The 25898-nt window shown below is 27.4% G+C and overlaps 9 protein-coding genes across 9 annotated transcripts; 3 read left to right on the top strand and 6 right to left on the bottom strand.

The window, feature by feature from the left end:
• Nucleotides 1-2884: 2884 nt before the first annotated feature.
• Nucleotides 2885-5666, bottom strand: LOC118067347 (succinate--CoA ligase [ADP-forming] subunit beta, mitochondrial-like). Its single transcript, XM_035084022.1, has 7 exons — nt 5519-5666; nt 4610-4869; nt 4372-4534; nt 4028-4292; nt 3626-3930; nt 3431-3550; nt 2885-3357 (listed from the first exon to the last, which is right to left on the bottom strand). The coding sequence occupies exons 1-7, from the start codon at nt 5582-5584 to the stop codon at nt 3187-3189; spliced, it is 1350 nt and encodes a 449-aa protein (XP_034939913.1). The 5' UTR covers nt 5585-5666; the 3' UTR covers nt 2885-3186.
• A 332-nt stretch (nt 5667-5998) lies between these two features.
• Nucleotides 5999-8805, bottom strand: LOC118067348 (myb-like protein D). Its single transcript, XM_035084023.1, has 5 exons — nt 8769-8805; nt 7351-7976; nt 7094-7263; nt 6783-6948; nt 5999-6622 (listed from the first exon to the last, which is right to left on the bottom strand). The coding sequence occupies exons 1-5, from the start codon at nt 8803-8805 to the stop codon at nt 6431-6433; spliced, it is 1191 nt and encodes a 396-aa protein (XP_034939914.1). The 3' UTR covers nt 5999-6430.
• A 206-nt stretch (nt 8806-9011) lies between these two features.
• Nucleotides 9012-10623, top strand: Syx18 (syntaxin 18). Its single transcript, XM_035084024.1, has 2 exons — nt 9012-9350; nt 9424-10623. Exon 2 carries the CDS (start codon nt 9453-9455, stop codon nt 10419-10421), a length of 969 nt encoding a protein of 322 aa, XP_034939915.1. The 5' UTR covers nt 9012-9350; nt 9424-9452; the 3' UTR covers nt 10422-10623.
• A 5-nt stretch (nt 10624-10628) lies between these two features.
• LOC118067346 (nucleolar protein dao-5-like) lies at nt 10629-14302 on the bottom strand. Its single transcript, XM_035084021.1, has 2 exons — nt 14075-14302; nt 10629-14008 (listed from the first exon to the last, which is right to left on the bottom strand). The coding sequence occupies exons 1-2, from the start codon at nt 14172-14174 to the stop codon at nt 10677-10679; spliced, it is 3432 nt and encodes a 1143-aa protein (XP_034939912.1). The 5' UTR covers nt 14175-14302; the 3' UTR covers nt 10629-10676.
• A 9-nt stretch (nt 14303-14311) lies between these two features.
• On the top strand, nt 14312-15258 carry LOC118067344 (putative ankyrin repeat protein RF_0580). Its single transcript, XM_035084018.1, has 3 exons — nt 14312-14327; nt 14551-15087; nt 15251-15258. Exons 1-3 carry the CDS (start codon nt 14312-14314, stop codon nt 15256-15258), a joined length of 561 nt encoding a protein of 186 aa, XP_034939909.1.
• Nucleotides 15259-17387: 2129 nt separating this feature from the next.
• LOC118067341 (cyclin-L1-like) lies at nt 17388-18500 on the top strand. Its single transcript, XM_035084015.1, has 3 exons — nt 17388-17648; nt 17774-18246; nt 18343-18500. The coding sequence occupies exons 1-3, from the start codon at nt 17590-17592 to the stop codon at nt 18444-18446; spliced, it is 636 nt and encodes a 211-aa protein (XP_034939906.1). The 5' UTR covers nt 17388-17589; the 3' UTR covers nt 18447-18500.
• Nucleotides 18501-19457: 957 nt separating this feature from the next.
• LOC118067328 (contactin-4-like) lies at nt 19458-21732 on the bottom strand. The gene is made up of 6 exons (XM_035083998.1): nt 21470-21732; nt 21365-21391; nt 21255-21287; nt 20817-21000; nt 20330-20724; nt 19458-20255 (listed from the first exon to the last, which is right to left on the bottom strand). The coding sequence occupies exons 1-6, from the start codon at nt 21513-21515 to the stop codon at nt 20230-20232; spliced, it is 711 nt and encodes a 236-aa protein (XP_034939889.1). The 5' UTR covers nt 21516-21732; the 3' UTR covers nt 19458-20229.
• Nucleotides 21733-22462: 730 nt separating this feature from the next.
• LOC118067331 (lachesin-like) lies at nt 22463-23617 on the bottom strand. Its single transcript, XM_035084000.1, has 3 exons — nt 23273-23617; nt 22951-23194; nt 22463-22871 (listed from the first exon to the last, which is right to left on the bottom strand). The coding sequence occupies exons 1-3, from the start codon at nt 23316-23318 to the stop codon at nt 22475-22477; spliced, it is 687 nt and encodes a 228-aa protein (XP_034939891.1). The 5' UTR covers nt 23319-23617; the 3' UTR covers nt 22463-22474.
• A 446-nt stretch (nt 23618-24063) lies between these two features.
• Nucleotides 24064-25541, bottom strand: LOC118067327 (lachesin-like). The gene is made up of 4 exons (XM_035083996.1): nt 25412-25541; nt 24742-24928; nt 24263-24666; nt 24064-24171 (listed from the first exon to the last, which is right to left on the bottom strand). The coding sequence occupies exons 1-4, from the start codon at nt 25452-25454 to the stop codon at nt 24155-24157; spliced, it is 651 nt and encodes a 216-aa protein (XP_034939887.1). The 5' UTR covers nt 25455-25541; the 3' UTR covers nt 24064-24154.
• Nucleotides 25542-25898: the final 357 nt, after the last annotated feature.

Genomic DNA, 25898 nt, shown 5'->3' with positions numbered 1-25898 from the left:
ACTGTATCATCTTGGATCATCTTCAAAAATAGATACACATGGAGAATATTTTTTAGCACATTGCTAAAAAAAATAGGTAATATTATTTATAGTAAATAATTATTTTTAGATGTAAAACTACACAGTAATTTCATGAGAAGTTAGGAAAATCAAAAAGTTATTTTGATACTTGCAATAAATAAAATAAAACCTGGAATTTCAGTAGCTTGGTGGTCAAAGATTTTTAAAACGCAGTTGATTGATTGAATTTATTCTATGCAAATTTTTTATCATTGCATCATGTTTCATTATTAAAGACTTTGGAATGATTATTATTATTATCATTACAGTAAAATCATTTTGTCTCAATTAATTTATCGGTATCTAAGATTGTAGATATTTGATAACGATTTTTGTTTTCTTTTTTTAAATTATATCATCATTGATACATAGTTATCTGCTATTATACTCAATACTTTTCAATATCATATTCTTTGATTGATCTGGAATTATTCGTTTATTTTTAGAATAACAATTCACATACGTTGTTTTGGAGTAATAATTTTTTTTTATCATTGATTAATTAAAAGACTAATTGATGATTATTCCGAAAAAGTAAGTTTAATATACAATTACCTTGGACTGACTAAAAAAATCAATTGATATTTTTATGAAAGCTTGATCATCTTTCATTAGAACATTAATGATAAGTTAAAGTAATATTTAATTTGAAAATGAAATAAATTTTTATTTTACTTTTTAACATTTTGTTTTAATTACTAACAATTGAAATAATTTTTAATAAATGTTTTTAAAATCCATTTTCAACATAACATTTTTAACTTGATGAGTCATAACTCATCAAAGATTAAAGAATAGAAAGAAGAAAAAAACAATTAGTGTCAACAATGAAAATTGAAATGTAAACATTGAATAATGTTTTCTAATAAATAATTCATCTCTTCATTTATTTAAGAACTACAACTACTGTCGTCCACATGCTTTATACAATAATTATAATTATAATTAAGTTAATATTTATATATGTATATATTTTTATATGTTATTCATTACCCTAATGGATTTAAAAGAACTTTTTATTAACTTTGGAAAAACGGTCACAATGTGCATAAAAAATGGTAAGTTAATTGATAATTAACGTTTAAACAATTGTTAATCGTAATGCAATCTTTCTTTTTTTCAAAAAAATATAAAGCAACGGTTGCAAAAAATAACTCTGAACTACAATTAAGCCAATCAATAAAATAATACGTTTATTACAAGTTAATAAAAAGCTTAATTGATCAATAATTGACTCTTAAGCAATCGTTTATAAATGGTTGACTCATAATTGATAAATCGCACATTCTAACGGTTTATTCATAGTCGATTTTAGATAAAATGATCCTAAAATGACTCAAAGTAAACGCTGAAATTAATCCAATTGCAACTCTTATTATTTTATTATTTACGATTATTTATATCTTATTATATTTATTATTCATTAGTTAATAATTGACATAAACCATCAGGGTAAGGTAAATTTTCTTCTGCATGTAGATTTGTATACTATTTTTCACTAGATAGAGTAAAAAAAAATTAATAACACTTTAATTAGTGTTTCAATTAACTTTTCATGATGATTTTAAATAATTGAAGATGATGATAAGTTTTTCTATCGGAAATGCAATATCTAGAGATTACCTTGAAGTAGAACTAACTATACAATATATTTTAAAAAATTACTATCGATTAATTAAGTGCTTCTTTTCAAACAATTATAATTGTTTAAAAAGAAGCACTTAATTAATTGATAGTAGTTTTTTAAAATAAATTTTATAGCTTTCTGCTAAGAAAATTTAGTACATCCTACCATGAAAATTTTATTCTAAAATTTACTTTGAAAGAATATCATACTACCTGATGAGACCTCTTTCCCAATATTGAGACTTCTAGGAAAGGTCCTTGTAAATAATATCCTAATCTGTTGAATGACATAATTGAAGGTTATTTTATTCTCAATGCTATTTTTGTAAAATAAAAACTGGTTAATAAGTGCTACTCACTATTGTTTTTGGAAGCCCATCTGATTGTGATTGAATGATAAAAGCTCCAAAAACGTTTTTAATCTTTTATTTGTTTTTTCTTTTTAAATATTTCTGTTAAAAAGATAAACTTTTTATGATACATAAATATTTTATTTACATTTTAAAAGTATCATTATTTGAATTAATTTTTACTCCAAAATAATTTCATTTCAAAACATTTACGCTTTCAAATCATTTTTGACTTCAATTAAAGTTAAATAATAAAAAGGGAAAAATTTCAGGACGAATATATCGAAAAAAACAAACATTTTTAAATATAAGTATTCTTGAAATGTTCTTGAGATATTTATTATTATGTTATTGACAAATAATCAGGTGTGACTGAATCCTTCTTCTTCTTTTCCGGTGTCAAACTTGAATGATAACTCTAAATTGTTTCATAAAAACTATTTTATCGATAATTGTAAAAGCCACTTCAACTATATGCAATTGTATTGATTGCACTTGCATGCAATCATATAGGAAAACGGTTAAAAATATTCATTAAAAAATAATTATTGAATATCTTGTACTTTTTTAAAAAATTAAACATTATTTATTTATTTATTTTATTTTTCAATAATAATAATAAATAATAAAATAGACAAATAAAATTGATTAAGTTAAAATGATTACTATAATAGAAAACAATAGATATACATGTTACATACATTGTTTTAATTAATTTTTTGAAATAATTAAAATTTTGTTTTGTTTTTTTATACGCTAACAGAATCAACGGTTAATGAGGAAAATCTTATTTTTTTTTTTTTAATACTGAGTCGCAGATCGTTTGATCTAGAAACTATTACCATACATTAAAAATTAAAACTACATTTATTCTTTGTAAATTAGCTAAAAATGTGTCCTTATATAATTTATAAATAAATTTGCAATACATTGATTAAAAAAAATAATTCCTTTTTTTTTCATCATCAATAAAAAGTACTCAAAAAAAATAATTTAATGGACATATTCAATTCAGCATGTTAATTTGAAATTATTATTATAGTTAGCTTTCATCTTCTCAGTTATTATATCACATAGAACGATTTGTTTAGTTTCCCAAAAATCCACATTTTTGCTTAAATTTCAATTAATTAATTTAATTATAATTATTTTATGAAATTTGTGGAATTTCAAAATTTACACTAAGATTTGCCGAATGAGCTAATTTTACTATAGTTGATAATTTGACTGCAACTCTCGCTGCTTCATCAAGATCATCAACTGGAACAATTTTCAATCCAGCATTGGCAATCAAAGCTTTCGCCTCATCTACGTTTGTTCCCTAAAATAATAATAATAATAATTAAAAATAAAATAATAGAGCTTGATAATCGAAATTAATATAAAATTCTTACTTGGAGCCGAACAACAACAGGAATTTTGAGGTCAAGCTCTTTTGTAGCAGCAATAATTCCTTCAGCAATAACATCACATCTCATAATACCACCGAAAATATTAACAAGTAGAGCATGCACCTAAATAAATAAATTATTAGAATAATTTTAATTGAATAAAAATAAAAATCTAAAAAATAGTTGAGTAATTTATACCCTTGGATCGGACGTAATAATTTTAAAAGCTTCTTTAACAGCTGAGGTAGTAGCTCCGCCACCAACATCAAGAAAGTTGGCTGGTTCTCCACCATGTAATTTAATAATATCCATGGTAGCCATAGCGAGACCTGCTCCGTTTACCATACAGCCAATATTTCCATCTAGAGCAATATAATTGAGATCAAACTTGGCCGCTTCAACTTCTTTAGGATCTTCTTGACTCCAATCACGAAGAGCGAATAGATCTTTCTGTCTAAACTCTGCGTTGTCATCAAATCTACACTTGCAATCGAGGGCAAAGTCTGCAATTAAATAAAGATATATTTTTTAAAAGTTGATATTACTTAATCAACTATTTATCTTAGTCTATATTATGATAACACTAAAAATTATTATTACAATTTCCTTGAATGTCTTCAGCAAGAGGATTAACTTCAAGTAAAAGAGCATCCTTTTTGACAAAAAGATCATATAAATTGAGAATAATATTAGCAATATAATCTTTGACATGTTCTAGACCCAGTTTCTCAGCTATACGACCAGCTTGTTCTTTTGTAATGCCTTTATTGATGTCAATAGGTTCATACATGATAGCATCAGGGTTTGTTGCAGCTACTTCCTCAATATTTACACCGCCTTGACTTGAAGCAATAATAACTGGGCCCTAGATAATTCATATAATTAGATCTATTAAATACTGATTTCTATCCATTGATTCTCTTCATTTACTTTTGCTTACTTACTCCAAAAGCTCGTTCCATCATCACTGCAAGATAATATTCTTTACGAGGGAACATTCTTTGGGCTACCATGACTGCATTGCAGATTCTGCCTCCCTCGCCAGTTTGTTTTGTAATTAATAATTTTCCTAGCATTCCAGCAGCTAAGGTTTTGGCTTCTTCTGGTCTGTATTACAATATAAAATACATAGAAACATTTCTTGAATCATCAACTTATCATTCAGAAACATTTACTACTTACGTTTCACACATTTTGACACCACTTAAGGAACTATCTTTAAAATGTCCTTTGCCTCGTCCTCCAGCCAAAACCTGTGCCTTGAGGACGATATCCTTAGTATTAAGTTCAGCAGCAAATTTAGCTGCTTCATCAGGAGTTCGTGCAACTCCAAATTTAGGAGTTGGAATACCAGCTCCATTAAGTAAAGAATAAGAAATATGTTCATGAACATTTAAATTTCTAACGGCTTGTTTTGTTACGCCATTTGTTCGTGAGAGAATCTATCAGATAAAAAAATTCTATTAATATTCTGTAAAAATAAGAAATAGTTTAGAATACGTCATTGATTATTGACCTTCGTATTATTAGATATCAATGGTTTTCTGACGCCACCGCGTAAGTAAATTTTTACAAATTTTCAATTTATTATGTAAATCTATTTAAAATTTACTTATATTTCAAATAGAGTATCAAGTGGAAAGTACAATACTGGATTATACGAAATATTAATTTTTTAACAAAAAGGATAAATAAATTACTTAGGTTTTTCTATTTTCTGTAAAGTAATCATTTTCGAGATACGCGGTTACATGAGAAAACCATCGATTTGACAAAAATTATAAATGAAACTGATTAGAAGGTTAGAAATATAATTTTTGAAATGTTATATAAGAAATAATTTATTGTTATAATTTAAAACAAGGTCATGTATGCAATGTTTTTGATGAGCCAAAACTTTGGCTTCAAATTGCCTGACCCTGGCGTCTAATTTAGCGGACTTGACACAATCTAATATGGCGCACGGTCATCTTAACACAATAACTATGATCTAATTATTTAATTTACGCTTTATTCTTCAATAATTCAAGGTTATAATAATAATGTATTTATCAAAAATATTAAATAATATCAAAATAGATGGATAATTACCTTAGAACTGTTTAAACGAACGAGATTTTCAGCAACTGATATTGTTCGAGACAACATGGTAGCCATCTTTGTGTAGCGGTGGAATGGACTGCTGTCACTGATTGTCAGCTGGTTCTTTTTCCTCTTCTACTATAGTGTAATATATACTCGTATGTGTATTACTCGTGTATAAATACACGAATGAACACAATCAATTATGTGTCAGTGTCGCTGATTCACAATACATGCTTCAACTCTATACTTACACATGATGGGAAACACTCAAGAATCTATTTTGATGTTTGTCTTATCACACGAGCACACAATAGACACGTGGAAGATACAAAAAAACGCCTGAGTTTCTCTGTTGATATAACATTGATAAAGTTATTTTACACTTTTGTTTATTTCTACAATAAACATTGATTAATGACTGTTTATGTTATCGATATTTCAAGAAAAATACATTTTTTTTTTCCAAGGTTTAGTTTATTTTCACTCCATGAAAATAATATAAATTTTCTAATTATCAATACAGCAATTAATCTACAAATTACGATAAATACAAAAAATTATAATCATAACAGTGATTTTACTATAGGTAATAAGTATTTTCAATTATTCTATCAATTAAAGATGTCTATAATTACACAAAAAAAAAATACATAGTTTACCGACTATCTGAGTAATCGTGAAATAATAATTAAATGACATTATGATCAATTACAAATTTTCTATTGATGTTAAATTAATGAATAATATTATTGTGTTTTACCGTGTGATTTATATCGATGAATTTACATTTGTGCATTAAACAGCACACAACAATTAATATTTATATGTATGTATATGCACATCTTGAATCTCTGCATTTCGGTTTTATTTTTATTACTTCCGTTATGCAGTATTCAATAGTATAGTTTTGAAATATTGTTAATAACTAAATCTATCATTAAGAGTTCTTTCAGTGACTCCTAAATTATTTGATACGCTGTACATAACTTGGCTGAATGTACGATCATCTACATTGATGTTGGACTGCATTGATGATGATGGCTGAATACGAGAACGGGATCGGGAACGTGAACGTGAACGTGGTCTCATGAATTGAGATGTTCGTGCCATCTGAAAAGAAAAAAAGCGCATTTATAATAATGACTTAAATAAACATTTACTTTTCAAATAAAAAGATTAAATATGTATGAATTTATTTGCAGTGTACAAAAATATTTCAACAGGTTCAAGGAAAAAAATGAATATTTAAAAATAAACTTGTTTTACTTACTGAATTTTGCATTTCTGAGCGGTAAGGTGATCGTCCTCGTGGTAATTGACGAAGATTGTTATTCATATTGCGATTAAGATGTGGATTAAAATTTGGATGATTATCATAGACTTGTTTTAAAGTACACATAAAATTGACGTTGTTATTTGGATTTCTTCGAGGAGCACTAGAAAAAAAACAATTATATTAATATCAAGAACAATCGTTTTTGTTTTTTTAATTAAAAATAAATAATTATAAAAATATCATCACAATAATGGATGATCTTAATTGTTTTTCAAATCGATAGCTCATAGAATCTTTTTATTTACTTCATTCTCATGAGTTTTTGAGTATACTGTGCACGCCTTTGTGACCGAAGGATTTGATCAGATCGAAGTCCTCCAGTGCCAATGTTCCTCTGAGAAGTCATGAGCTGTTGTTGATGACGCTCCAAAGCTCGTTGTTGAAGACTGGTTAATCCTCTAGCAGGACGGTATAGCTATTGATCAACAAAATTATTTATTAATATTATTCTGTGTAAAAGTATTACTTTTTTCAAAATAATAATGAAATTAAAACTACTTACCATTTGATCATCAGATAACAACTTTTGTTTATTCTGTCGTTGAAGTAAAAGTTTTTTAGCTCGCTTAACACGATTTCTGTAGGCAACTTGAGTTAAACTTTGATATCCCAGACGATTATGAACAGAATTCGGATCACGAAGATTTGGTAAACTATTTGTTCGTTTAAGTCCTCGATTGTTTGTAGTTAAATTTTTGAGAGTATTTGACGCAAGATTATTACGACTTCTTGAACGAGTTAATCCAAATTTCGGAGTTTTAGTACGACGAAAGATTATGCCACTGTCTCTATTTGTGAGTTGTTGTTTGATGTTTTTATTTATACTAATTCCATTCTTGGTACGTTTGGTAACGCCATTTTGTTGTTTATAACGTTTACCAACGAAACCAACGTTTGATGTTTGACGTCCATTCTGTCGTTGGAATCTCCAATTTTGATTTCGTTTTTTAATTGCATTAGCAGCAGTGTTCTTTTTATTTTTCTTATAATTTGTGTTGAATGATTTATTAGGGCTTCGAGATTGTGCATTTCCAACATTCTTTTTAATGTTTCTCTTGATTATTTTCTTTCCACTGACGCCGTTTGAGTTTTTCTTTTTTTCCTTGCGCTCCAGCTTTATGATTTCATCTTAAAAGGAATAAAAATGGTTTTCATGGTCTTGTCGGTCATGGGTTGGTGTACAACTCTATGTGAGCGTACGGTCTCTACAATAAATTTAATAAATAAAGAATTTAAACGAAAAAATATCCTTGGGGTTATGTTCCTCATAAATAAGTAAATTTGGAATATCTTTACTCATCATGCACTTCACTATTTTTTATTGATTGATTTTTAAACCTTGAAGTATCAAATATTTTTGTAAGTATTTTTCATGTAACCCTTCAAATAAGTGATAGCATATACAAAAATATTCCCCAGGATTATCGGATATGTTATTATAGTAAATAAAATAGATAATTACACTGGTGAAATAACCAATGAACAATGTAAAAACATTGTTATGCACTCGCGGAAAATATATATCTCAAATAGTGCATGGTTGAAGACATTTTGAGTAATTACGGCCCATCCATGTATTCCATATTATGTCGTTTTTAAACTAGATAATTATCTTGTAATCGATATTGATACTTCTTTTGATTAATTGATTGATTATTGTCATCATCATCAGATCCACACTACGACATTATAACTTATCTGTTTTGGTGTCACACTTTTATGCCTTTATTAGGTATCTGGTCATGCTCACGGCCTCCTGCCGTTTGATTAGCATAAATAAAGATATGTAGTATTACACATATAAAATATTTAGTATTCTGTTGTATGATAATCGATAATAGTAAAACGATATAGTACCGTACGCTCACGGAGGTATTAAATTGCAGGTATTTAAAAATTTTCGGTACTTGGACCACTTACCAAGAGACATATTTATTTTCGCGTCAACTTCAGCCATGTTGTCTGGCTTTATTCTAATACGTTTCTTTTTAAATCGTTATTTATTTATAATACGTTAGTAATATTTCAATTATTTTTACGTAAAAATAATTTTGAAATATCAGAGAACAAATTAGTAACACGATTTTAATTTAAATCAACAATAATTTGCGCAAAGATCATGATCACTAACAAACACGATACGCACACGATCACGTCCACTATGGAAATGTTTGCTGAGTTCACAAAATGGCGGACCAGGTGGTCCTGTCCGTGACTCTAGACGCTCTAGACGCTTCGGAAGTGTTCATCATTTTGGATGCGTCCATAAGTTGGTTGTTTGGCCGTGATTTTAACGACATTGTTGACATCACTGATTATTTTATTTTTTTATAACAATTTCGAATAGAACAATTTTTAAAAAAACATATGTATGAATAAGCATGATTGTAAAATATTTGAAAGTATTTACAAAATTTATTAAATAAGTGAAATGTTTTTAATTAATTAAGAAAATAACTATTAGAATTACCATTAGACTTCTTTATTTAATAATTATTTAATGTAAGTAAATTATAATGTTATTAATTAATTCAACTAACCTCATATAATGTAGAATGTGTTTTATTATTTGTAGATAATTCGGTATATTGACTTAAATTAACCATGGACGTCAGTGCATTGTTTAGAGCAAGTGTAAAAACAGTAAGTCTCCGTCAAGAATGTTTAAACAACAATAAAACCAAACCTCCATTAAGACAAATACGGATTGAATCAGCAATGCGTAAAAAAACTCATGGGCTTGTCACACAAATAACAGAGCTAAAGCAATTTTTGTTAGAAAATAGAGCAGCTTATTTAAATTTTTCTGGCCATTTAAGCAGTATAAGTCGTATGAGTGATGCTGAACGAGATGAAATTGACAGTAAAGTTCAAACAATCATTACAACATGCTCTCAGATGACAAAAGAATTAAAAAGAGAGATTGCAAGTCTAGAAGTATCACAACAAAACCATGAACACTTGGAGATTATGATTTTCTTGATAGAAGAATATTTGAAAAGTGTTTGTAAAATCTACTCTGAACAAAAAGCAATCCGTGTTAAGAAATCAATGGAATTAAGATCATTAGCAAAATTGGAATTGAATACAAAATCGGAATCTATTGACAGTCGTTTGAATAAACCCTCCACTAGTACAAGTAATGATTCAAGTGATAAGAAAAATTCTTCTTCATCAAATTCAAGTCCTTTGAAGGTGCAAGAGATGAATGGTGATGTTAATTCTATGTCTTATGAAGAAGAATTATCAAAAGAAGACATTCAGATGTTTGAAGCTGAAAATGAAGTGCTTTACAAAGAATTGAATACCATAACTGAAGAAGTGAAGCAAATTGAGAGTAAAGTTATTCATATAGCAGAATTACAGGAGATATTTACTGAAAAAGTATTGACTCAAGATCGTGATTTAGATAAATTAATGACAACAGTTGTAGGATCAACCGAAAATGTTAAAAATGCAAATGAACAAATTCGTCAAGCAATTCAGAGAAATGCCGGTTTACGAGTTTGGATACTTTTCTTTTTGTTAGTTATGTCTTTTTCACTTCTTTTTTTGGATTGGTACAATCCTTAATTGAAGTTAAAATTTTTTTTACAATAGTATTTTTTGTAAGTTTATAAGAAAATAATGAAATAATGTTACAAATATATTTGCCAAAATATGCCAATATATTTCTTATTATATCACCAGAACAATTGTACAGAATTGCTACAATTTACATAATGAAATATGATAAAGTAACGTATTTATATTACATGTACACAGTTCAAATATCAAAAATTCATTTGTAGTTCATTTTTTATTATTTATATTGTAAATTGATTGATATTAATTATAATAATTGTATAAATAAGCTTGTTGAGAATCATGAGGAACTAATTCTCCCTCAATAAGACATTGAGTAATCCATGTCGATGATACCAAAGGAATGTTCCACTTTTCAGCTTTTTGTAATACCCAACTTGGACACTTACGATTAGTAAGTACTGCCACTCCATCAATAAAATTGTCTGACGGATTTTCGATCAATTGTACAATACCTCCAGCATTTTCAATAACTTTTTGCCACAGAGATAAAGACTGTTCAGCAACATAAGTCTTTGGTATTATTACTTTAATATTTTGAAAAGGTAAATTGGAAGAACGTTTATGCATTTCTACGTAAGATTTTTTCTCTAAACTCCATCCTGCTGGCAGTGAATCTGACGATAAATCGAGCAATTTATTTTCTTGGCAACATCTGATAACCCACTGATGACTGTAAGGAGTGATTCCAACTGACAGACATAGTAGACTTTTTGCAGTAATATTTGGAACATTGGTGATAAGTTTTACACTTTTATATTCTTCTTTTGGAATTTCTTCGAATGTTTCATAAATTTTACCACCTCCTGCTATTATTTGAGATGTTAATCGTTCTCGAATAAAAGGCTTTCTAGTCCACTCCACTTCATAATCTGTTCCAAGTTCCGAATTAGAGTCTGGTTGGATTTCTGACTTATATTTATCTAAAGATTCCATAGGAGCACATGTTAGAATAAACGACATTCCTTTGAATAAATTAGAATCTTCAGGTATTGGTCCCAATAAATTAATGGTCTCTGGACTATCAACTTTTTTTTTGCTTCGTCCTTTTCCTTTTACACGATTCTGAGGCCCTTTTGTTGAAGAAGCATTTGAGGTTCCTGTTATTTCTGGTTGAATCCAACCTAATGTGTTTTCATTGTCATCTGTTTTCGCGTCAGTCTCAGATGAATCTTCATAAGCAACTTTTGCTACAGTTCCTGAAACTGATGGCTCTGTACTAGTTGATTTACCAGCTCGAGCTTTATCCTTTGATGATTTAGGTGTTGAAACTGCTGGAGTTGATTTAGTTTTTCGTAATTCTTCATTATTATCAAGTGACATTTTTTCAGCATGCGGAGTAGATGGATCTTTAGAATCTTCATTGATTATTTCTTTTAAAATTTGTGCTTGATCAGCCGTTAAAAAGATATCTTTTATTTGAACCTTTAATTTTTCTCCTTCATCAGTTTCAACAGCATAACAAGGATCATTATCATCATCAGATTTGTGTTCAATGTCTGTAATTATTCCACATGATCCATAGTCATCATTTTTCGTTGTGGCATAAACAGATAGATTGATAGGCAACGTTGAAAGAGTTGGAATAATAAAATCTTCAATAAGAAGTTTATTTTTTCCATCAAGAAAATTGATTTTGAACTTGCTTTTAGATTTACTAACTACAGTTCCTGGGTAATAATTGTTATCAGACCATTTAGCAAAACATTTTTTCCCGATTAAAGCATCACTTGGATCATAAACAGGTGTATAACTTCTTAAAATACCAAGAGATCGTCCACTGGGTCTACTTGGTGTTGATGGAGATGCTGAGACTTTGCTTTCCTCTTTCTTTTCTTTAACACTTTCCTGATTATTTGATATTATACTTGATGATGCTTTACTCATACCATTTGATTTTGAAGGTCGACCATTTTGATTCCTCGTTCGTTTTGTAGCTTTTTTCATTGAAGTATTTAAATTTAAAACTGGTGGATAAGTCTTAACAGTTTCTGGAGTAGAAGATCTGAATCTTTCTAAAATATTATCTCCTTGGTCATTAGTTCCATTATGTAAATCAGTCGTCATCAACTCACTGTTAATAAAATTAATAACAGTCGATGAAATTAAATTGATATTTTTCCATTCTTTTTTTAGCTTCTCTGTAAATTCGTCAGAAACATGATCTTGTAGCTTCTTTGCATGCTTTGGAACACCTTGTGGTAAAGAAAATGGATTATCTTTAGCAGATTTCGAAGATCCACTGGAAGAAGTGCTTGATGAGCTTGCATAAGACATTACAGAAAGTCTAGATGGTAAAGGAAATGGTTGAGGATTACTGGTTACTGATCCAGGAGATGCTGGATCTTTATTATCAGATATGTCTGCCATGTTAGAAGTATCGCTGTTTCTTCTTCTTGATGAAGAATGAAAGTCACTTATATTTTCACAATAAACTGCTAAAACCTCTTTACCAGCTAATTCTTTTGAAGTCTCGTCAATGTGAAGTAGACATTTGACTTTTAACAAAACATTTATTTCTTTTTCAACTGGAAGAGTTTTCATCTTTGATTTATCTTCAGATATGAATGATTCTCCTTCACTATCGCTAATTAAACTTAATACTTCAGGAATTTTTTCCTTAGAAATGATACCTGTAATAGTTGATTCACTTAAATCTGATGGTAAACTTGTTGTACGATCACTGTCATTACTTCTGTTTGAATCACTACCTCCATTTGTCATTTTACTCTCAGTTGTTTCTGTCGTTTTCGAGCTACTTTTAAATGTATTATTATCTGCACTTTTTACAGAAGCACTTGGATCTGCGTCTTCCTGCGAAGAGTCCAATACAATTTTTTCACCATCTTCATCAAGTTCAACAAATTCTTTTGGTTTTGGAGGAGGTGCTAGAGACTTATCATAAACTACTTCTATACTTTTTCTCGATTTCTGTACATTTTCATCGATCGAATTTTTATTAGATGTATCAGTTAATTTGTCTGAACCATTTTCATCATTTGTAGTATTTTCTTTTTCTACTATTTCTGTAGTTGCTACCTTATCAATTTGTTCGGTTTTTCCATCAGGTTCTTTCACATGGTCAATTTCCATTTTATTTCCATCATTCAAAATATTTTCCAATGTTTGTGATATTGTTTCAAAAGATTCATTATCTTCTTTATTGCTAGATAATGAATTGTTCGTTTCATTAACATTTTGTTCCAAACTCTTATCAGCACTATTAACATTTATATTTTCTTCTATTTCAGCTTTTTCTGTACCTTCTTGACTTGGTGTTTCCGGAATAATTTGACTTGATACCTCGTGGGATTTAGTTGTTGATTCATTATCTGAATCAGTGTCAATTTTTTTATCAATTAGTATACTCCTTTTTTCTTCTACTATTGTTTTTGGAGTTTCATCAACTTTTTCATCTTTACTTTGTTGTGTCTCAGATGTAGTTTCACTTGAGATTTTGACAAGTTTTGAAGCTGGTTCATCGTCTGAGTCTGCTAGATCACTCTTCTTATTACCAATCAGATCAAATGTTCTCTTAAGTGGGGAGCTTAGGTCTTTTTCTTTCTTAGAAGCATCTGTTAATGGAAAAAAATGAGTAAATTTTTACAATTTCTTAACTAAATTTTTTGTATAGAAATTACCTTCATTATTTCCTGTTTCATTTAAATGAGTTACATCAAAATCATCGAGTTGAAGACTCTGACTTTCTTCTCCTTTTATTTTATTTTCAGATTCCGACATGATGACTCTCCGACTCTCATCTCATCTTATACACAGAGAAAAGACTGAGAGAGCTCATTCCACATGAAAAAAACTATCAAAGTATCACCATCTGGCCCTAAATCTGATTTTTCGGAACTACCTCGAGCTTGGGTGTAATGGCGCCTCGAATGTGTAGGTATAGTAGGAATTGATGCTCAGCCGGTAGTGTCTAGTTTATATCATGTGAGTCCGACCTGTAATACCCTCTGAGCTATTGTAACGTAATAATTTTTTAAACAATGTAGTGCTACACGCACACTTTAAACGTATTTTGCAAAGAAACTATTGGAGATAGGAGAAATTGCAAAGGACCTTTTTCATAGAAAATTAAATTTTCCACAATTTTTACATGTAGCATCAGAACATAACATTCCAATAGAAATTGTTGAATTAGTTTTAAATTTTATTGATGATATTGATGGGAAAGATGATTTTGGAAACACTGCTCTCCATGAAGCAACTTTTAGGCGTAATATTAATACTCTCAAATATTTGCTGGAAAAAAATGCCGATGTGAATGCAAAAAATTTTGATGGAAGAACTCCTCTTCATTTGATATCATTAAAATATTGGGATGTAAATTGTATTGAATGCATAAAAACTCTTATAGACCACAAAGCTGATGTTAATGCAGTTGATAAAGATTTAATAAGTCCACTTCATTTAGCTTGCTTAAACAAAAATATCGCAGTTGCTAAATATTTTATTGAAAATGGAGCTGATTCTAGTTTGAGGGATAACGATGGTAGAACTGTATTTCATTATGGATGTATGGTTAATACATCTCACGTTCCTGAACCACAGTTTGAGGATTATAGAAAAATACAAACTGAAGATATTTTAAACCTATTTATTGAGGAGGAATTATTGGTTAATTGTGTTGATAAATTCGGTAAATCACCTCTACATTATGTTGTCGAAAATAGGTATGATGGAGATGATTACTCTTCGATTAGGAGTGAACTGCTTCTAAATATGGGTGCTGACATTAATGTCGAAGATACCGATCATAAATCAATATTTAATAAATTCAGTGCATTAAACAATTTTTCTAGAAATTTAACACTCGAACTATGCACACAACATGTAATTAAAATGAAAGTTATGGAACTACGGGTTAGTGAAAAAATTTTAAATAAAGTTTATAAAGTAAATAATGTAAATCAATCGGAATGGATCCAACGTTATGAACGTGAATGTCAAAAAGAGGTTGATTTAATGAAGACTATCAATATTGATCAAAGTTATATAACTTATTATAATTTTATGAAGAAAAGTCTACGAAATTCAGTGTATTATGCTTGCAATGAAAATATAGTAAATGCGATACAATCGAATGAATTAACAGTTATGTTTCCTATTTACGGTAATTTTGTAAAACATCATTTACGTAAAGCTCAAAAATTTAGTTATTTATCAATTCAAATTCAAAAATTATCAAAGTTACCCGAGTCGAAATATTTGTTCTACTTTGATTCTTACAGTTCTCTTTATCCTACATTTATTCTCTAAATTCTCTTTTTATTTTCTTTTAATTCATAATTTTTTAAAAAGAAATTCAAAAATTTCGCTTTATTGAAAATATCTTGCTTTTGACCTCAATGTTCTCTTTAACTTCTATTTTACGACTTCCAAAACTTTCACATTTTCTATTTTCAAATACCTACAAAGTATGTACTGCATGCACATCCTGTTTTAAACCTTAAGGAACTATTTTACTTCTCCTACACTGATTTTAAAATTATTGGGTAATTAATTTTTTAATTTGCAATACTCAAAAAACGAATATCGTAAATTAATATAGTGAATATATTATTATGTATGTATTGTTTTTATCATGAGTATAAAAAAATTTAAACTAGATATAATACAAAAAATTTATATATTTAATAGCTATTCTAACTCTTTATTATTCACAAAGTGTGATACATATTCTTGATATAATTCCTTAGAGCTTAAGCTTCTTAGAGCAATAAAGACTACTATTAAAAATGGTAAATAAAAAATAATTATCTCATCTTCTAATGATGTTTTTTATACGTATGTTAGATAGCCATGTGCACTAATCTTTTTCTTATTTTAATAGAATTAAGTACCAGTGTAATTTATGCCATGAAATTTTGTACGTATTTATATTTTTATTAAATGACAATAACTAAAAAATTTTTTCAAGTTTTTTCCCTGTAGAATTTATATCTAAAATTAACAATAATGGCCTTTGAAAATGATTAAAACCACTAATTTGTATATTAATTGAGCAGAAATAAACAATGAGATATTAATTTACATGAAATTAAACGTATTTTCCATACATTTTTCGTGTTTGGATTTTTATATTATTTTATTTTACTTGAATATTAATTAATAAGAAAATATACGAAATAACTATTTTGAAACTGTTTGAAAAGAAATTTTTGAATTAATATAATTTTATCGATTAAAATTTTTTTTACTCAAAATGACATAAATTTAGGTTAACTTATCATTGTTTATATTTATTCAATTAATATTTATCTTAACTAAGAAAAAAAAAAAGAAAATGAGAGTTTTTTAACCATACAATTATAAGGAAATATATGTTTATCATCAAAATTCGGTCAATACCCTTTTTCTAAGTTTAAACAATTTATTTGGTTATTTGACTCTTTAATTATGTACAATTACGTTGAAAACAATACAATGCAAATAAATTTGCTACATACATATTACTTAGACATCAGATATAAAAATATCATATGATTTGTAAGATTTAATTTTTTGTATAAAAGTCTTAAAATTAATTTCTAAAAATTTTTAATAACAATCTAACATATAAACTCTTAACAATTACATCATATTATGAAATTTCTGTCGTCATAATGTTATATAATAAATAATTATCATTATTCCAGGAATAACTATCTTTTCACAAAATTAAATAAAAGCTAAATTTCTTGCTTTATTATTATAATTATCATCATTTATCAATCTTTATTAATTATTGACAAATAATAAACAAACATTTATTTTCCTATATTTTTCGATATAAATAAAATTTTTTGTAATTATTACAGATAACTTTGTTTTTTTTTATCAGGAGAATTTTTCAATTGTCTGAAAGATATAAATATACATATGACTCATCTATTCCTAGAATTTGTAATGTAATTTGCTCAGGATTATCGCGAGTGTGAAACAGAGATTAACTGTCGCGGTTCTGAATCCATATAAGCTAGTCGTTGGACGTCTGGCAAAGTGTTCAGGTGTACTTTACTTATTTATTACCCCTGTGATAAAGTGAATATTATATTTTAAAAGCTAATTGATAATTTGATTAAATTGTTATTGATCAAGTTCATTAATCCATCATAAAAGAGAATATTTAATTGATATCCAATTTGTAAAAGTTTTAATCATGAAAAAGTGTGGACATCATCGTGCTTGGTACCCTGTTATCGTTTTGGATGAAGAATTGTAAGTTTGAACAGACAACAACGTTTTGATTACGTTTGGTATTATATTCAAATTAAATTAATGATAATATCAAACAATAAACTGTTAATAAACAATAATAATAATTTTAAACATTTTTTTTTTAGATCTGATTCATCTTCATCTGCTCCTGAAATATTAAACGGTAATAACAATGATTTGTGTGCTGATAATTTACCAGCATGTCCTTCAATGTCACATGAATCTTGTGAAAGAAGAATATCTCGTTCGAAGTCTCGTGGAAGATCTCGTTCAAGGTCACGGAACCATAATATTACAAAAAAGCGAGGGGATGGTAGTCAAATGTGCTGCGGAAGACTCTCACGATCAAGGTCTAGGTCACGCTCAAGATCTCGTGGTCGTTGGATGGAGAAAAAAAGTCATCATGGACAATTTAGAGGCAACAAAAAATGTCATTTGCTGGCAGTAGGTCATCATCATAAAATGATGGAAAGACATCATGGTCATCATGGTCATCATGGACGACATCTTTATCACTTTATGAAGAAATCAAAAGGGCATCATCATCGTCATCATGGATCGAGACCAACGCCTTGTCTTTTCCAACATGAACATAAATGTAATGATATAATTGAAATATCTGATGTTGAATAATAATTCAAAATAACACTGATGATGGGATATTCTAAATATTTATGTGTATAATAATTTTTAGATCACAGTCGAGCTTTCAGAGGACCAATAAATTGCGCACGTCCTTCACCTGAGTACCTAATCAAAGCACTTGCTGAAGTGTTGGAGAGAGTGAATGCTCTTTAACATGTTGATGATATGAACAGACTACCTTCTACTGTAATAAATCTTATACTATTATTTTTATCGTCATATTTTATTTATGTAATTTAATCAATATTAAGTATAAAACAGTCAACATGTTTTGTTATATTCTTTATATTAATTATTATTGCAACATTATATTTTTTTGTGGATAACTTACCACAATGATAGCAAGTTGAATCAAATTTCTGTCATATTTCTTACATAATTATATAGTAATATTAGTAATTGTATTCAGTGAATGCTATATTTGAGAAATTGTTGCTATATATGCAAAAAAAAGTGATTTATATTTTATTTATATAAAAATTAATTAAATATTTTTTGTCTTATGTTTATGAACAGACTCTGTTCATATAAGTTTATTTGTTTATTTTTGTTATAATCATTGATAAATTAATTCTTTCCTTTTATCCTATTTGTATTTTATTACAATAGAAATATTGAAATATTTATTTTATGTTCGTTAAAGTTGTATCTCTAAAAAATTCTTAAATAAATAATAATCTTACATAAATAAATAATATAAATACAGATTTATAATCTTTTTATTTCATTCTTATACAATTTAATTCCTTCACCTACTCCTTTATAAATCAAAATACTAATTTTTGTTAATACAATAAATATTTATACAATCATGACAATAGATTAAAATGTTAAATTGTATTCTAAGCATTTAATTGAATTCAATTTAACATCAAACTAATGTGTTTCAAACATCACGTCCTATGTATGTATTCAAAATCATCTCTAGCTTTAACAATTAATTAAATAAGATGTATATTTTTAAAATTCCATAATGTATAGCGCTAAATAAAATATCAAACATTCTATAGAAATGACAATTAAATCAAATCTATACACAGTAATATTTATTGTGTGAAAGAAAATAATTATAATAATAATAATAATAATTTTTTTGATTGAGAAAAAATATGTCTATGTAAATTATATACATTTTTTTAAATACATTATGAAATATGTTTATTATTCATCAATAATTCCAAGTCAGTATTACAATTTACTGTATTTAGAAATAAGTTATCATTTAAAATAGTATATTGTTTACGAAGAGAACAAAATAGGGCACTTTACTAGGCTATTTGTCATCCTTCTGTGGCTAAGGTAGCAATAATACACCCAGATAAAATGCCCTATTTTGTTCGTATAGTAAACTCACAAATTTTAACTGTTTCATTTTAGATGATTTATGTCAACTAATTTAATTTTTTTTTCAGTATTGTAAATTCTGTTGCTATCTGTCCATTCAGTTTATTTAATCAGAGAACTAATTCGATTTTAAAGTGCAGATTTTATGATCCATGATGATTTCGGTTTAACTAAGAGTAATAAAATTTTAAAACCGACTTCTTTGCTTGAAAATGACAACACTAGATTAAAATGTTGAATTGTATTCTAGGCATTTAGTTAAACATTTAATTTCGAACTGAGTGTTTTCAACAATAAAATATCCTATGGATATATTTGGAAACATCTATAACTTCAATTTTTTATATCTAATAGTACTAAAAAATATGTTAAGCTTTGATAATATTCCTTGTGAAATGATTTTAATAATTATATTGTATTAGTATTTCTCTAAAAGTATATAGAATACATATTATTCCAATGTATATTATTATTATAGAGTATTACTATTTCTTATACTACAAATAAATCATCATTCAGAATATACTATATACCATTCATAAATTAATATTATCAATTAATCATATCGCTGTGTGATGTATAAATTTTATATTTATTTCGGAGTAGCAATTGCTGAACCTGAAAAAAAGTTATAATTCAAAATTGTATTGATTTTCCAAAATTATAATAAATAATATCTTAAAAACGCTTACCATTAATTTCAAAAACTTTTTCGTCTTTTCCAAGATGATTTTCAATTACGCATTTATATGTACCTTCGAAATCATTGTCTTTTGTTGAAAAACCAAATGAACCGAGAACGATTCCAATAGGCACAAACTGATCATTTGCTGGATCATCTTCTTTCATCGTAAGCAGTTCACCGTTTTTATACCATTGGAATGTAGTTCTTGGATGACAAGAAGCAGTACATTGCAATAAAATATAGGAACCAAATACATGTGTTTGAGAAACTTCTGTGATTATTGGTTCTGATGCTATTTCCAAACTATAATGTAAGAAATCATCAGAATTCATATTCTCAGCTTCACAAATATAATCTCCGGCAGTTTGACTGTTCGCTGATGGGATTTTTAGTATATTTCCGCTAAAATACAGATTATTAATAACATCTAAACATTGCAAAAAAAATTGAATTACTTCATAGTGTAAGTAAAGGTAATAAAATTTGATTTTTACTTATATTCTTTTTCTCCATTTGGCAAAAGAGGATCCGGTGGATTAAAATATCTTGTCCATCGGATCGTAGGAGTTGGATTACCAGTAGCATAACATTCAAATTGTACTGAATCTCCTGGATTAGCAATAATATGAGTTGTTACATTCTTATCAATTTTAGTTCTGTCAGCATCAGAAATAGGAACTGGAATCAATATAATTGATTAAGAAATATACTATAAATAGTTTTTACGTTTAAGGTGCCTCCAGCAGAAAAATATAGATATATAAAAGTATATGGACCTTTACACACTAATTTTAGGTAAATAAATAAAATAAATTCGTGCAACAACAACCTATGGAATGAAATGAGATGAGGATGATTGGTTTAACAATAAGGAAAATATCCGAGATTGAAAGTTTAAAGTGATTTGACAGATAAAAAAATAAATAAATTACCTGAATGCGGTCCCAAACCTCCCAACTCAGAATCTAGAATCATAAAAACAATGATTGTAAAAAAAAAATCATTCATGATTTTTAAATCATAAAGAAAGAAAATAAATTACCTAATCCAAAACTTCTGAACCCGCAAGCTAAAATCATAATTAAAATTTTCGTCAAAGAATAAATATCACCAATGATTGTTATGTTTAAAAAAAAATGATAATTACCTGAAGAAATGAATAAAACAGCTATACTCAAAGGTATGAAAGCCATTATAAAAATTAAAATGTTTTATTGTTTGATTTAAAATAAAAACAATAGACTACGTAGTAAATTGATCAATATTATTTGACGTGTCTAGTTGAACATTTAATTTTGAACTGAGTGTTTGAGAGACGGTCTTCCATGTTTTATACTTGTTTACAAATATGTTCATAACCTTGGAAGGTATAATCAAAGAAAAGAGGATATCACTCAAAAATATTGTGTTCATCTAGTGTTAGAGACGTAAAATCCGTATTTTTTAGACAAGTATAGTGATTATAGAATTTGAAAATAACCATAAATAAAAAACGTAGATGTCTTGAGGGATTTCTTTATTAGAGGCTTGCTTGAATATGCCCTTGAGTGAAGATTTTAAAGAATTGTGAAATTTGGGATTTACTCGTAGCACAAAAAACTCCATAACAACGCTAGTCTTTTGTTCTGATTATTTAAAGTAATAATATTTATTAAATATATTTACATTGTAATAATTTTACAATATGGGAGTAATTGTTTTGAATTTTTTTTACTTACTGTATGTATTCAATACAAAATTATCCCTCCCCCTCTCTTTAGTTTTTATCTTGCACAGTTGTGAAATAAATTCTATCAATTTCAATATCTTGAGGAAATTACATGTATTATTACTAGGCTTATTCAATTCATAATAGTTAAATAATATCATTATCAATCATTTAATATCCCAATTAGAAATGTAAATTTTTTTAATACAAATATAAATTAATGACTAAACAATAATTGATATAGTGATCAGGTGTCAAAATGTGTGTACTTAAGATTATTTTAATTCATAAGAAATATTGAAATAATTAAAACCATAGTTGTAGTGAAATATATTTTTTTTTATTAATGAAAATGAATAGTTTGTATAAAATTCTATTACATATTGTTGTATACAAAAAAAAATCACGTTTCAGATTATTATTGTCAACAAATATAATTTAATTTTAAATTTCAAAAGAATGTTCAGTTTGTCCTATTTCATTCTTAATAACAAATTTATAAGTTCCATGATAGTCATTATTTTCTGTTAAAATAGTAAGGGTTGAAGTTCCACTATAAAAAGATATTTGATATTCATCACTAATATTTAATATCTGAGCATCTTTATACCAAGCTATGTCACCCTCTGGAATAGCTTCACTTTGAGTTGACAATTCAATGGCATACAAGACATTCTTTTCTTTAAATACTTTTTTAATAATTGCCTGGTTAATAATTGGCTTTGACTTGATGCTAAGAAGATATGATCGTGAACTTGGTAATGTATGTTCTTCATAGACTGTACAATCGTACGATCCGGCGTGTTCTGGTTTTACAGATGGAAACTTGAGAATATTACCCCTACATGAGAAAATAATATTCAATAATTAATTATCTCTGTCTTAAAATCGTATTTAATAAATTAACAAAATATTTCTACCTGTAAAATTTTTCTCCATTTGGTAAAGTTATGTTGCTGAACTGAAATACATTGATATATTTTGGTCTTGACCATTCAATTGTTATATTGGCACCTGGAGACCCCGAAGCGTAACACTCAAATTGTACTGAATCTCCAACATCAGCATAAATTTGTGTTGTTGTATTTTCATAAATCTTTGGTCGAATTAATTTAGATTCTAGATCACTAGAAAACCCATCTTCTGGCAACAGGAGACAGGTAACTAGAAATAGAATAATAGATTTTCGTTGATAAATGTATTTACAAAGTGATAGTAAATTAAAAAAAAAAAAAAACTCACTTGGAGAAATAAATGCTGCAGTGATACTCAAAAGTACGAAAAACATTTTCAATAAAAAAATGTCCGGTAAAATTCAAGTAAACTATGAAAATAATGTTTTAATTCTTTTTTCTGCGAAGTTTATAGCTCTTTATTCGACTCTAAACTGATTGATAATGAAAGCGAAATGTACTTGAAGATCTTTTTATAAGTATTTTTGTATAACCTTGAAAGGTGGGACTTAAGTAATGAAGATATCAGTAAATGAATACATTTTCTATTCATCGTAAAAGCTAATAACTTGTTTTGGAGTATTTTCAACAGATTTGTGAAGAAAAAAAAAGCATGAATAAAAATATTTATAATTTAAAGATTTCTTCATTTATAGGTTACGAAATTGTTTTGTTTATCAACAATGATAAATATAAAACGATATCTCGATCTCATCGATATTTTTATACTTTTCGATTATTCTTTCGCTGTGAAATAAGCCATACTAAATCTTCTCGAATAATAAGAAATTCTATTGTTGTTAATTATTACAAACATTGTATTGTATGCAATTGAAAAAGTGACTGAACAAAAAGCTGAGAATTAGTTTAAACACACAAGCTATTAGTTGTTATTGAACAAATCTATATTTCAATTATAATAAAAAATTCAAAGTTATTAAAATGTTTACGCATTTATTCCAAATTCTATTCTTTATATTAATATTTAAGCTATTTATACTTATTTTCGGCTTTCAAAAAGATGTGTGTTAGTAAACATAAAAATAGGCATTAATGGCTCATAAATAAAACATCAACATATTTGAAAATATTTTTTTTTTTTATTTTGATATTTGCTCAGAAAAGCATAAAACATTGTACAATTTAAACTAACAAATTAAATAATAAACTTTCACATCTTCATGGCGTCTGGAAAATAATATCATTATTAAGTAAGTTAAAAAATTCTTATAAAAAATGATTCATTTTTAAACGAATTCCTACAAATATTTTAGCTTACCAGAAATGTTGAAAGTGTGTTCAACTTGTCCTAGCTCATTTGAAATAAGGCATTTATAAGTTCCACGATAATTAGGATTATTTTTCGAAATAGAAAGGAAGAAGTCAGCACTATCACTCCAATCAGACCATCCTCCAACAGTTATTTTGTAATCACTATTGCTGTTTATTATTTCATTATTATGATACCAAGTGACACCAGGAGGTGGATTGCCTTTACTCTCACAACCTAATCTTATTTCATTTGTTCCAAAATCCATACGAGTCATTTGTGTGATTATTGGAGCACTTCTAACTTGGAGATTAAATAATTCTTGAATAGAATCCCCAATTCCATTCATAGCTATACAGAGATATCGTCCACGTTGGTCTTTAGTAATTGATGGAAACTCCAAAACGGTTCCACTATATAATTCATAAGATTTATAAAGGTAATGTAGACCCATAGTCATTAAGTAAAAATAATAAAATAATATTCACTTGAACATGGTATGACCATTTGGCAAGATTTTGTTAGTTGTGTCTCCATAAGACACATATCTTAGCCACGAGATATTAGGAACTGGAGAACCACTTGCATAACATTCAAGTTGAACTGAGTCTCCCTCATTAGCGAGAATGGATGTTGTTAAGTTTTTATAAAACATTGGCTTCTCATCGCAGATAACTAAAATAATATTGAATGACATGTGTGGTTTATTTCAAATAAAACAAAATTTATAAAAATCATTAATTTGTAGCTGTTGAGAATAATATTTACTTTAATAAATAAAATATTTTCCAAAATAATTACAATAAATTTTTGTATTGATTCAGAAATATGTTAATTCACTAAAATTAGATAAATGTTTTAAAAATACTTCTTAATTTAGTTTTTATCCAAAAATTTACTGTTAATCAAAAATTATTTGATAATTAAAAGACAAATTAAATTAATAAATTATGACTTATTAAGTGCATAAGTGATTAATGAAATATTTTATAGATTCAAGTGAATTTTTTTGTTAATAAATAAAATAACTAACGAGTCTACATGAGCATCTTCAATATTTAAATTATTTTAATATTATTAATCAAGTTCTATGAGTTTAAAACAAATGGAGATTTCTCATAAATAAAATATTGAAATTTGTAATAAAAGAAAACTTACTTGGTGAAAAAAATGCAGCAACAATACTTAATAATAACCACATTTTTAAAATAGAAGTAAAATTAATTTTATCAACTAAGAATTGGTCTTATATTTAACGATCAGACAGACGTTCAACCTTAAACTGAAGAATATCAACGATGGTTACTTTATTTCATACTTTTTTAAACACTTTTTGATTACCTTGGAAGAGAGAAAATAAAATTTATGAAGATATCAGTAGAAGGACACTACAATTTTATTCATAGTGAAAGTTGTACCTTTAGTATGTAAAAATTTTTTTAACATACACGACATAATAATAATAAATGAATTAACAGTAGTAAACGTTTCTTAACACAAGTTACAACTTCGTTTACCTTGTAAGAGTGAATTTTTATAACTTTTCGAAGTTTACACGTAAGATTTTTATTATGTTTAAATTAGAGATGTTTAGTCATTTTAAATTACATTCATTTACATATGATAATTTCTAATCTTTCTTCTA

Source organism: Chelonus insularis, unplaced genomic scaffold (assembly GCF_013357705.1).
Source record: "Chelonus insularis isolate UGA/USDA-ARS -01 unplaced genomic scaffold, ASM1335770v1 contig_378_pilon, whole genome shotgun sequence".
NCBI lineage: Eukaryota > Metazoa > Arthropoda > Insecta > Hymenoptera > Braconidae > Chelonus > Chelonus insularis.
The sequence above is the reverse complement of the archived record's forward strand: the minus strand, read 5'-3'. Positions and strand labels throughout refer to the sequence as shown.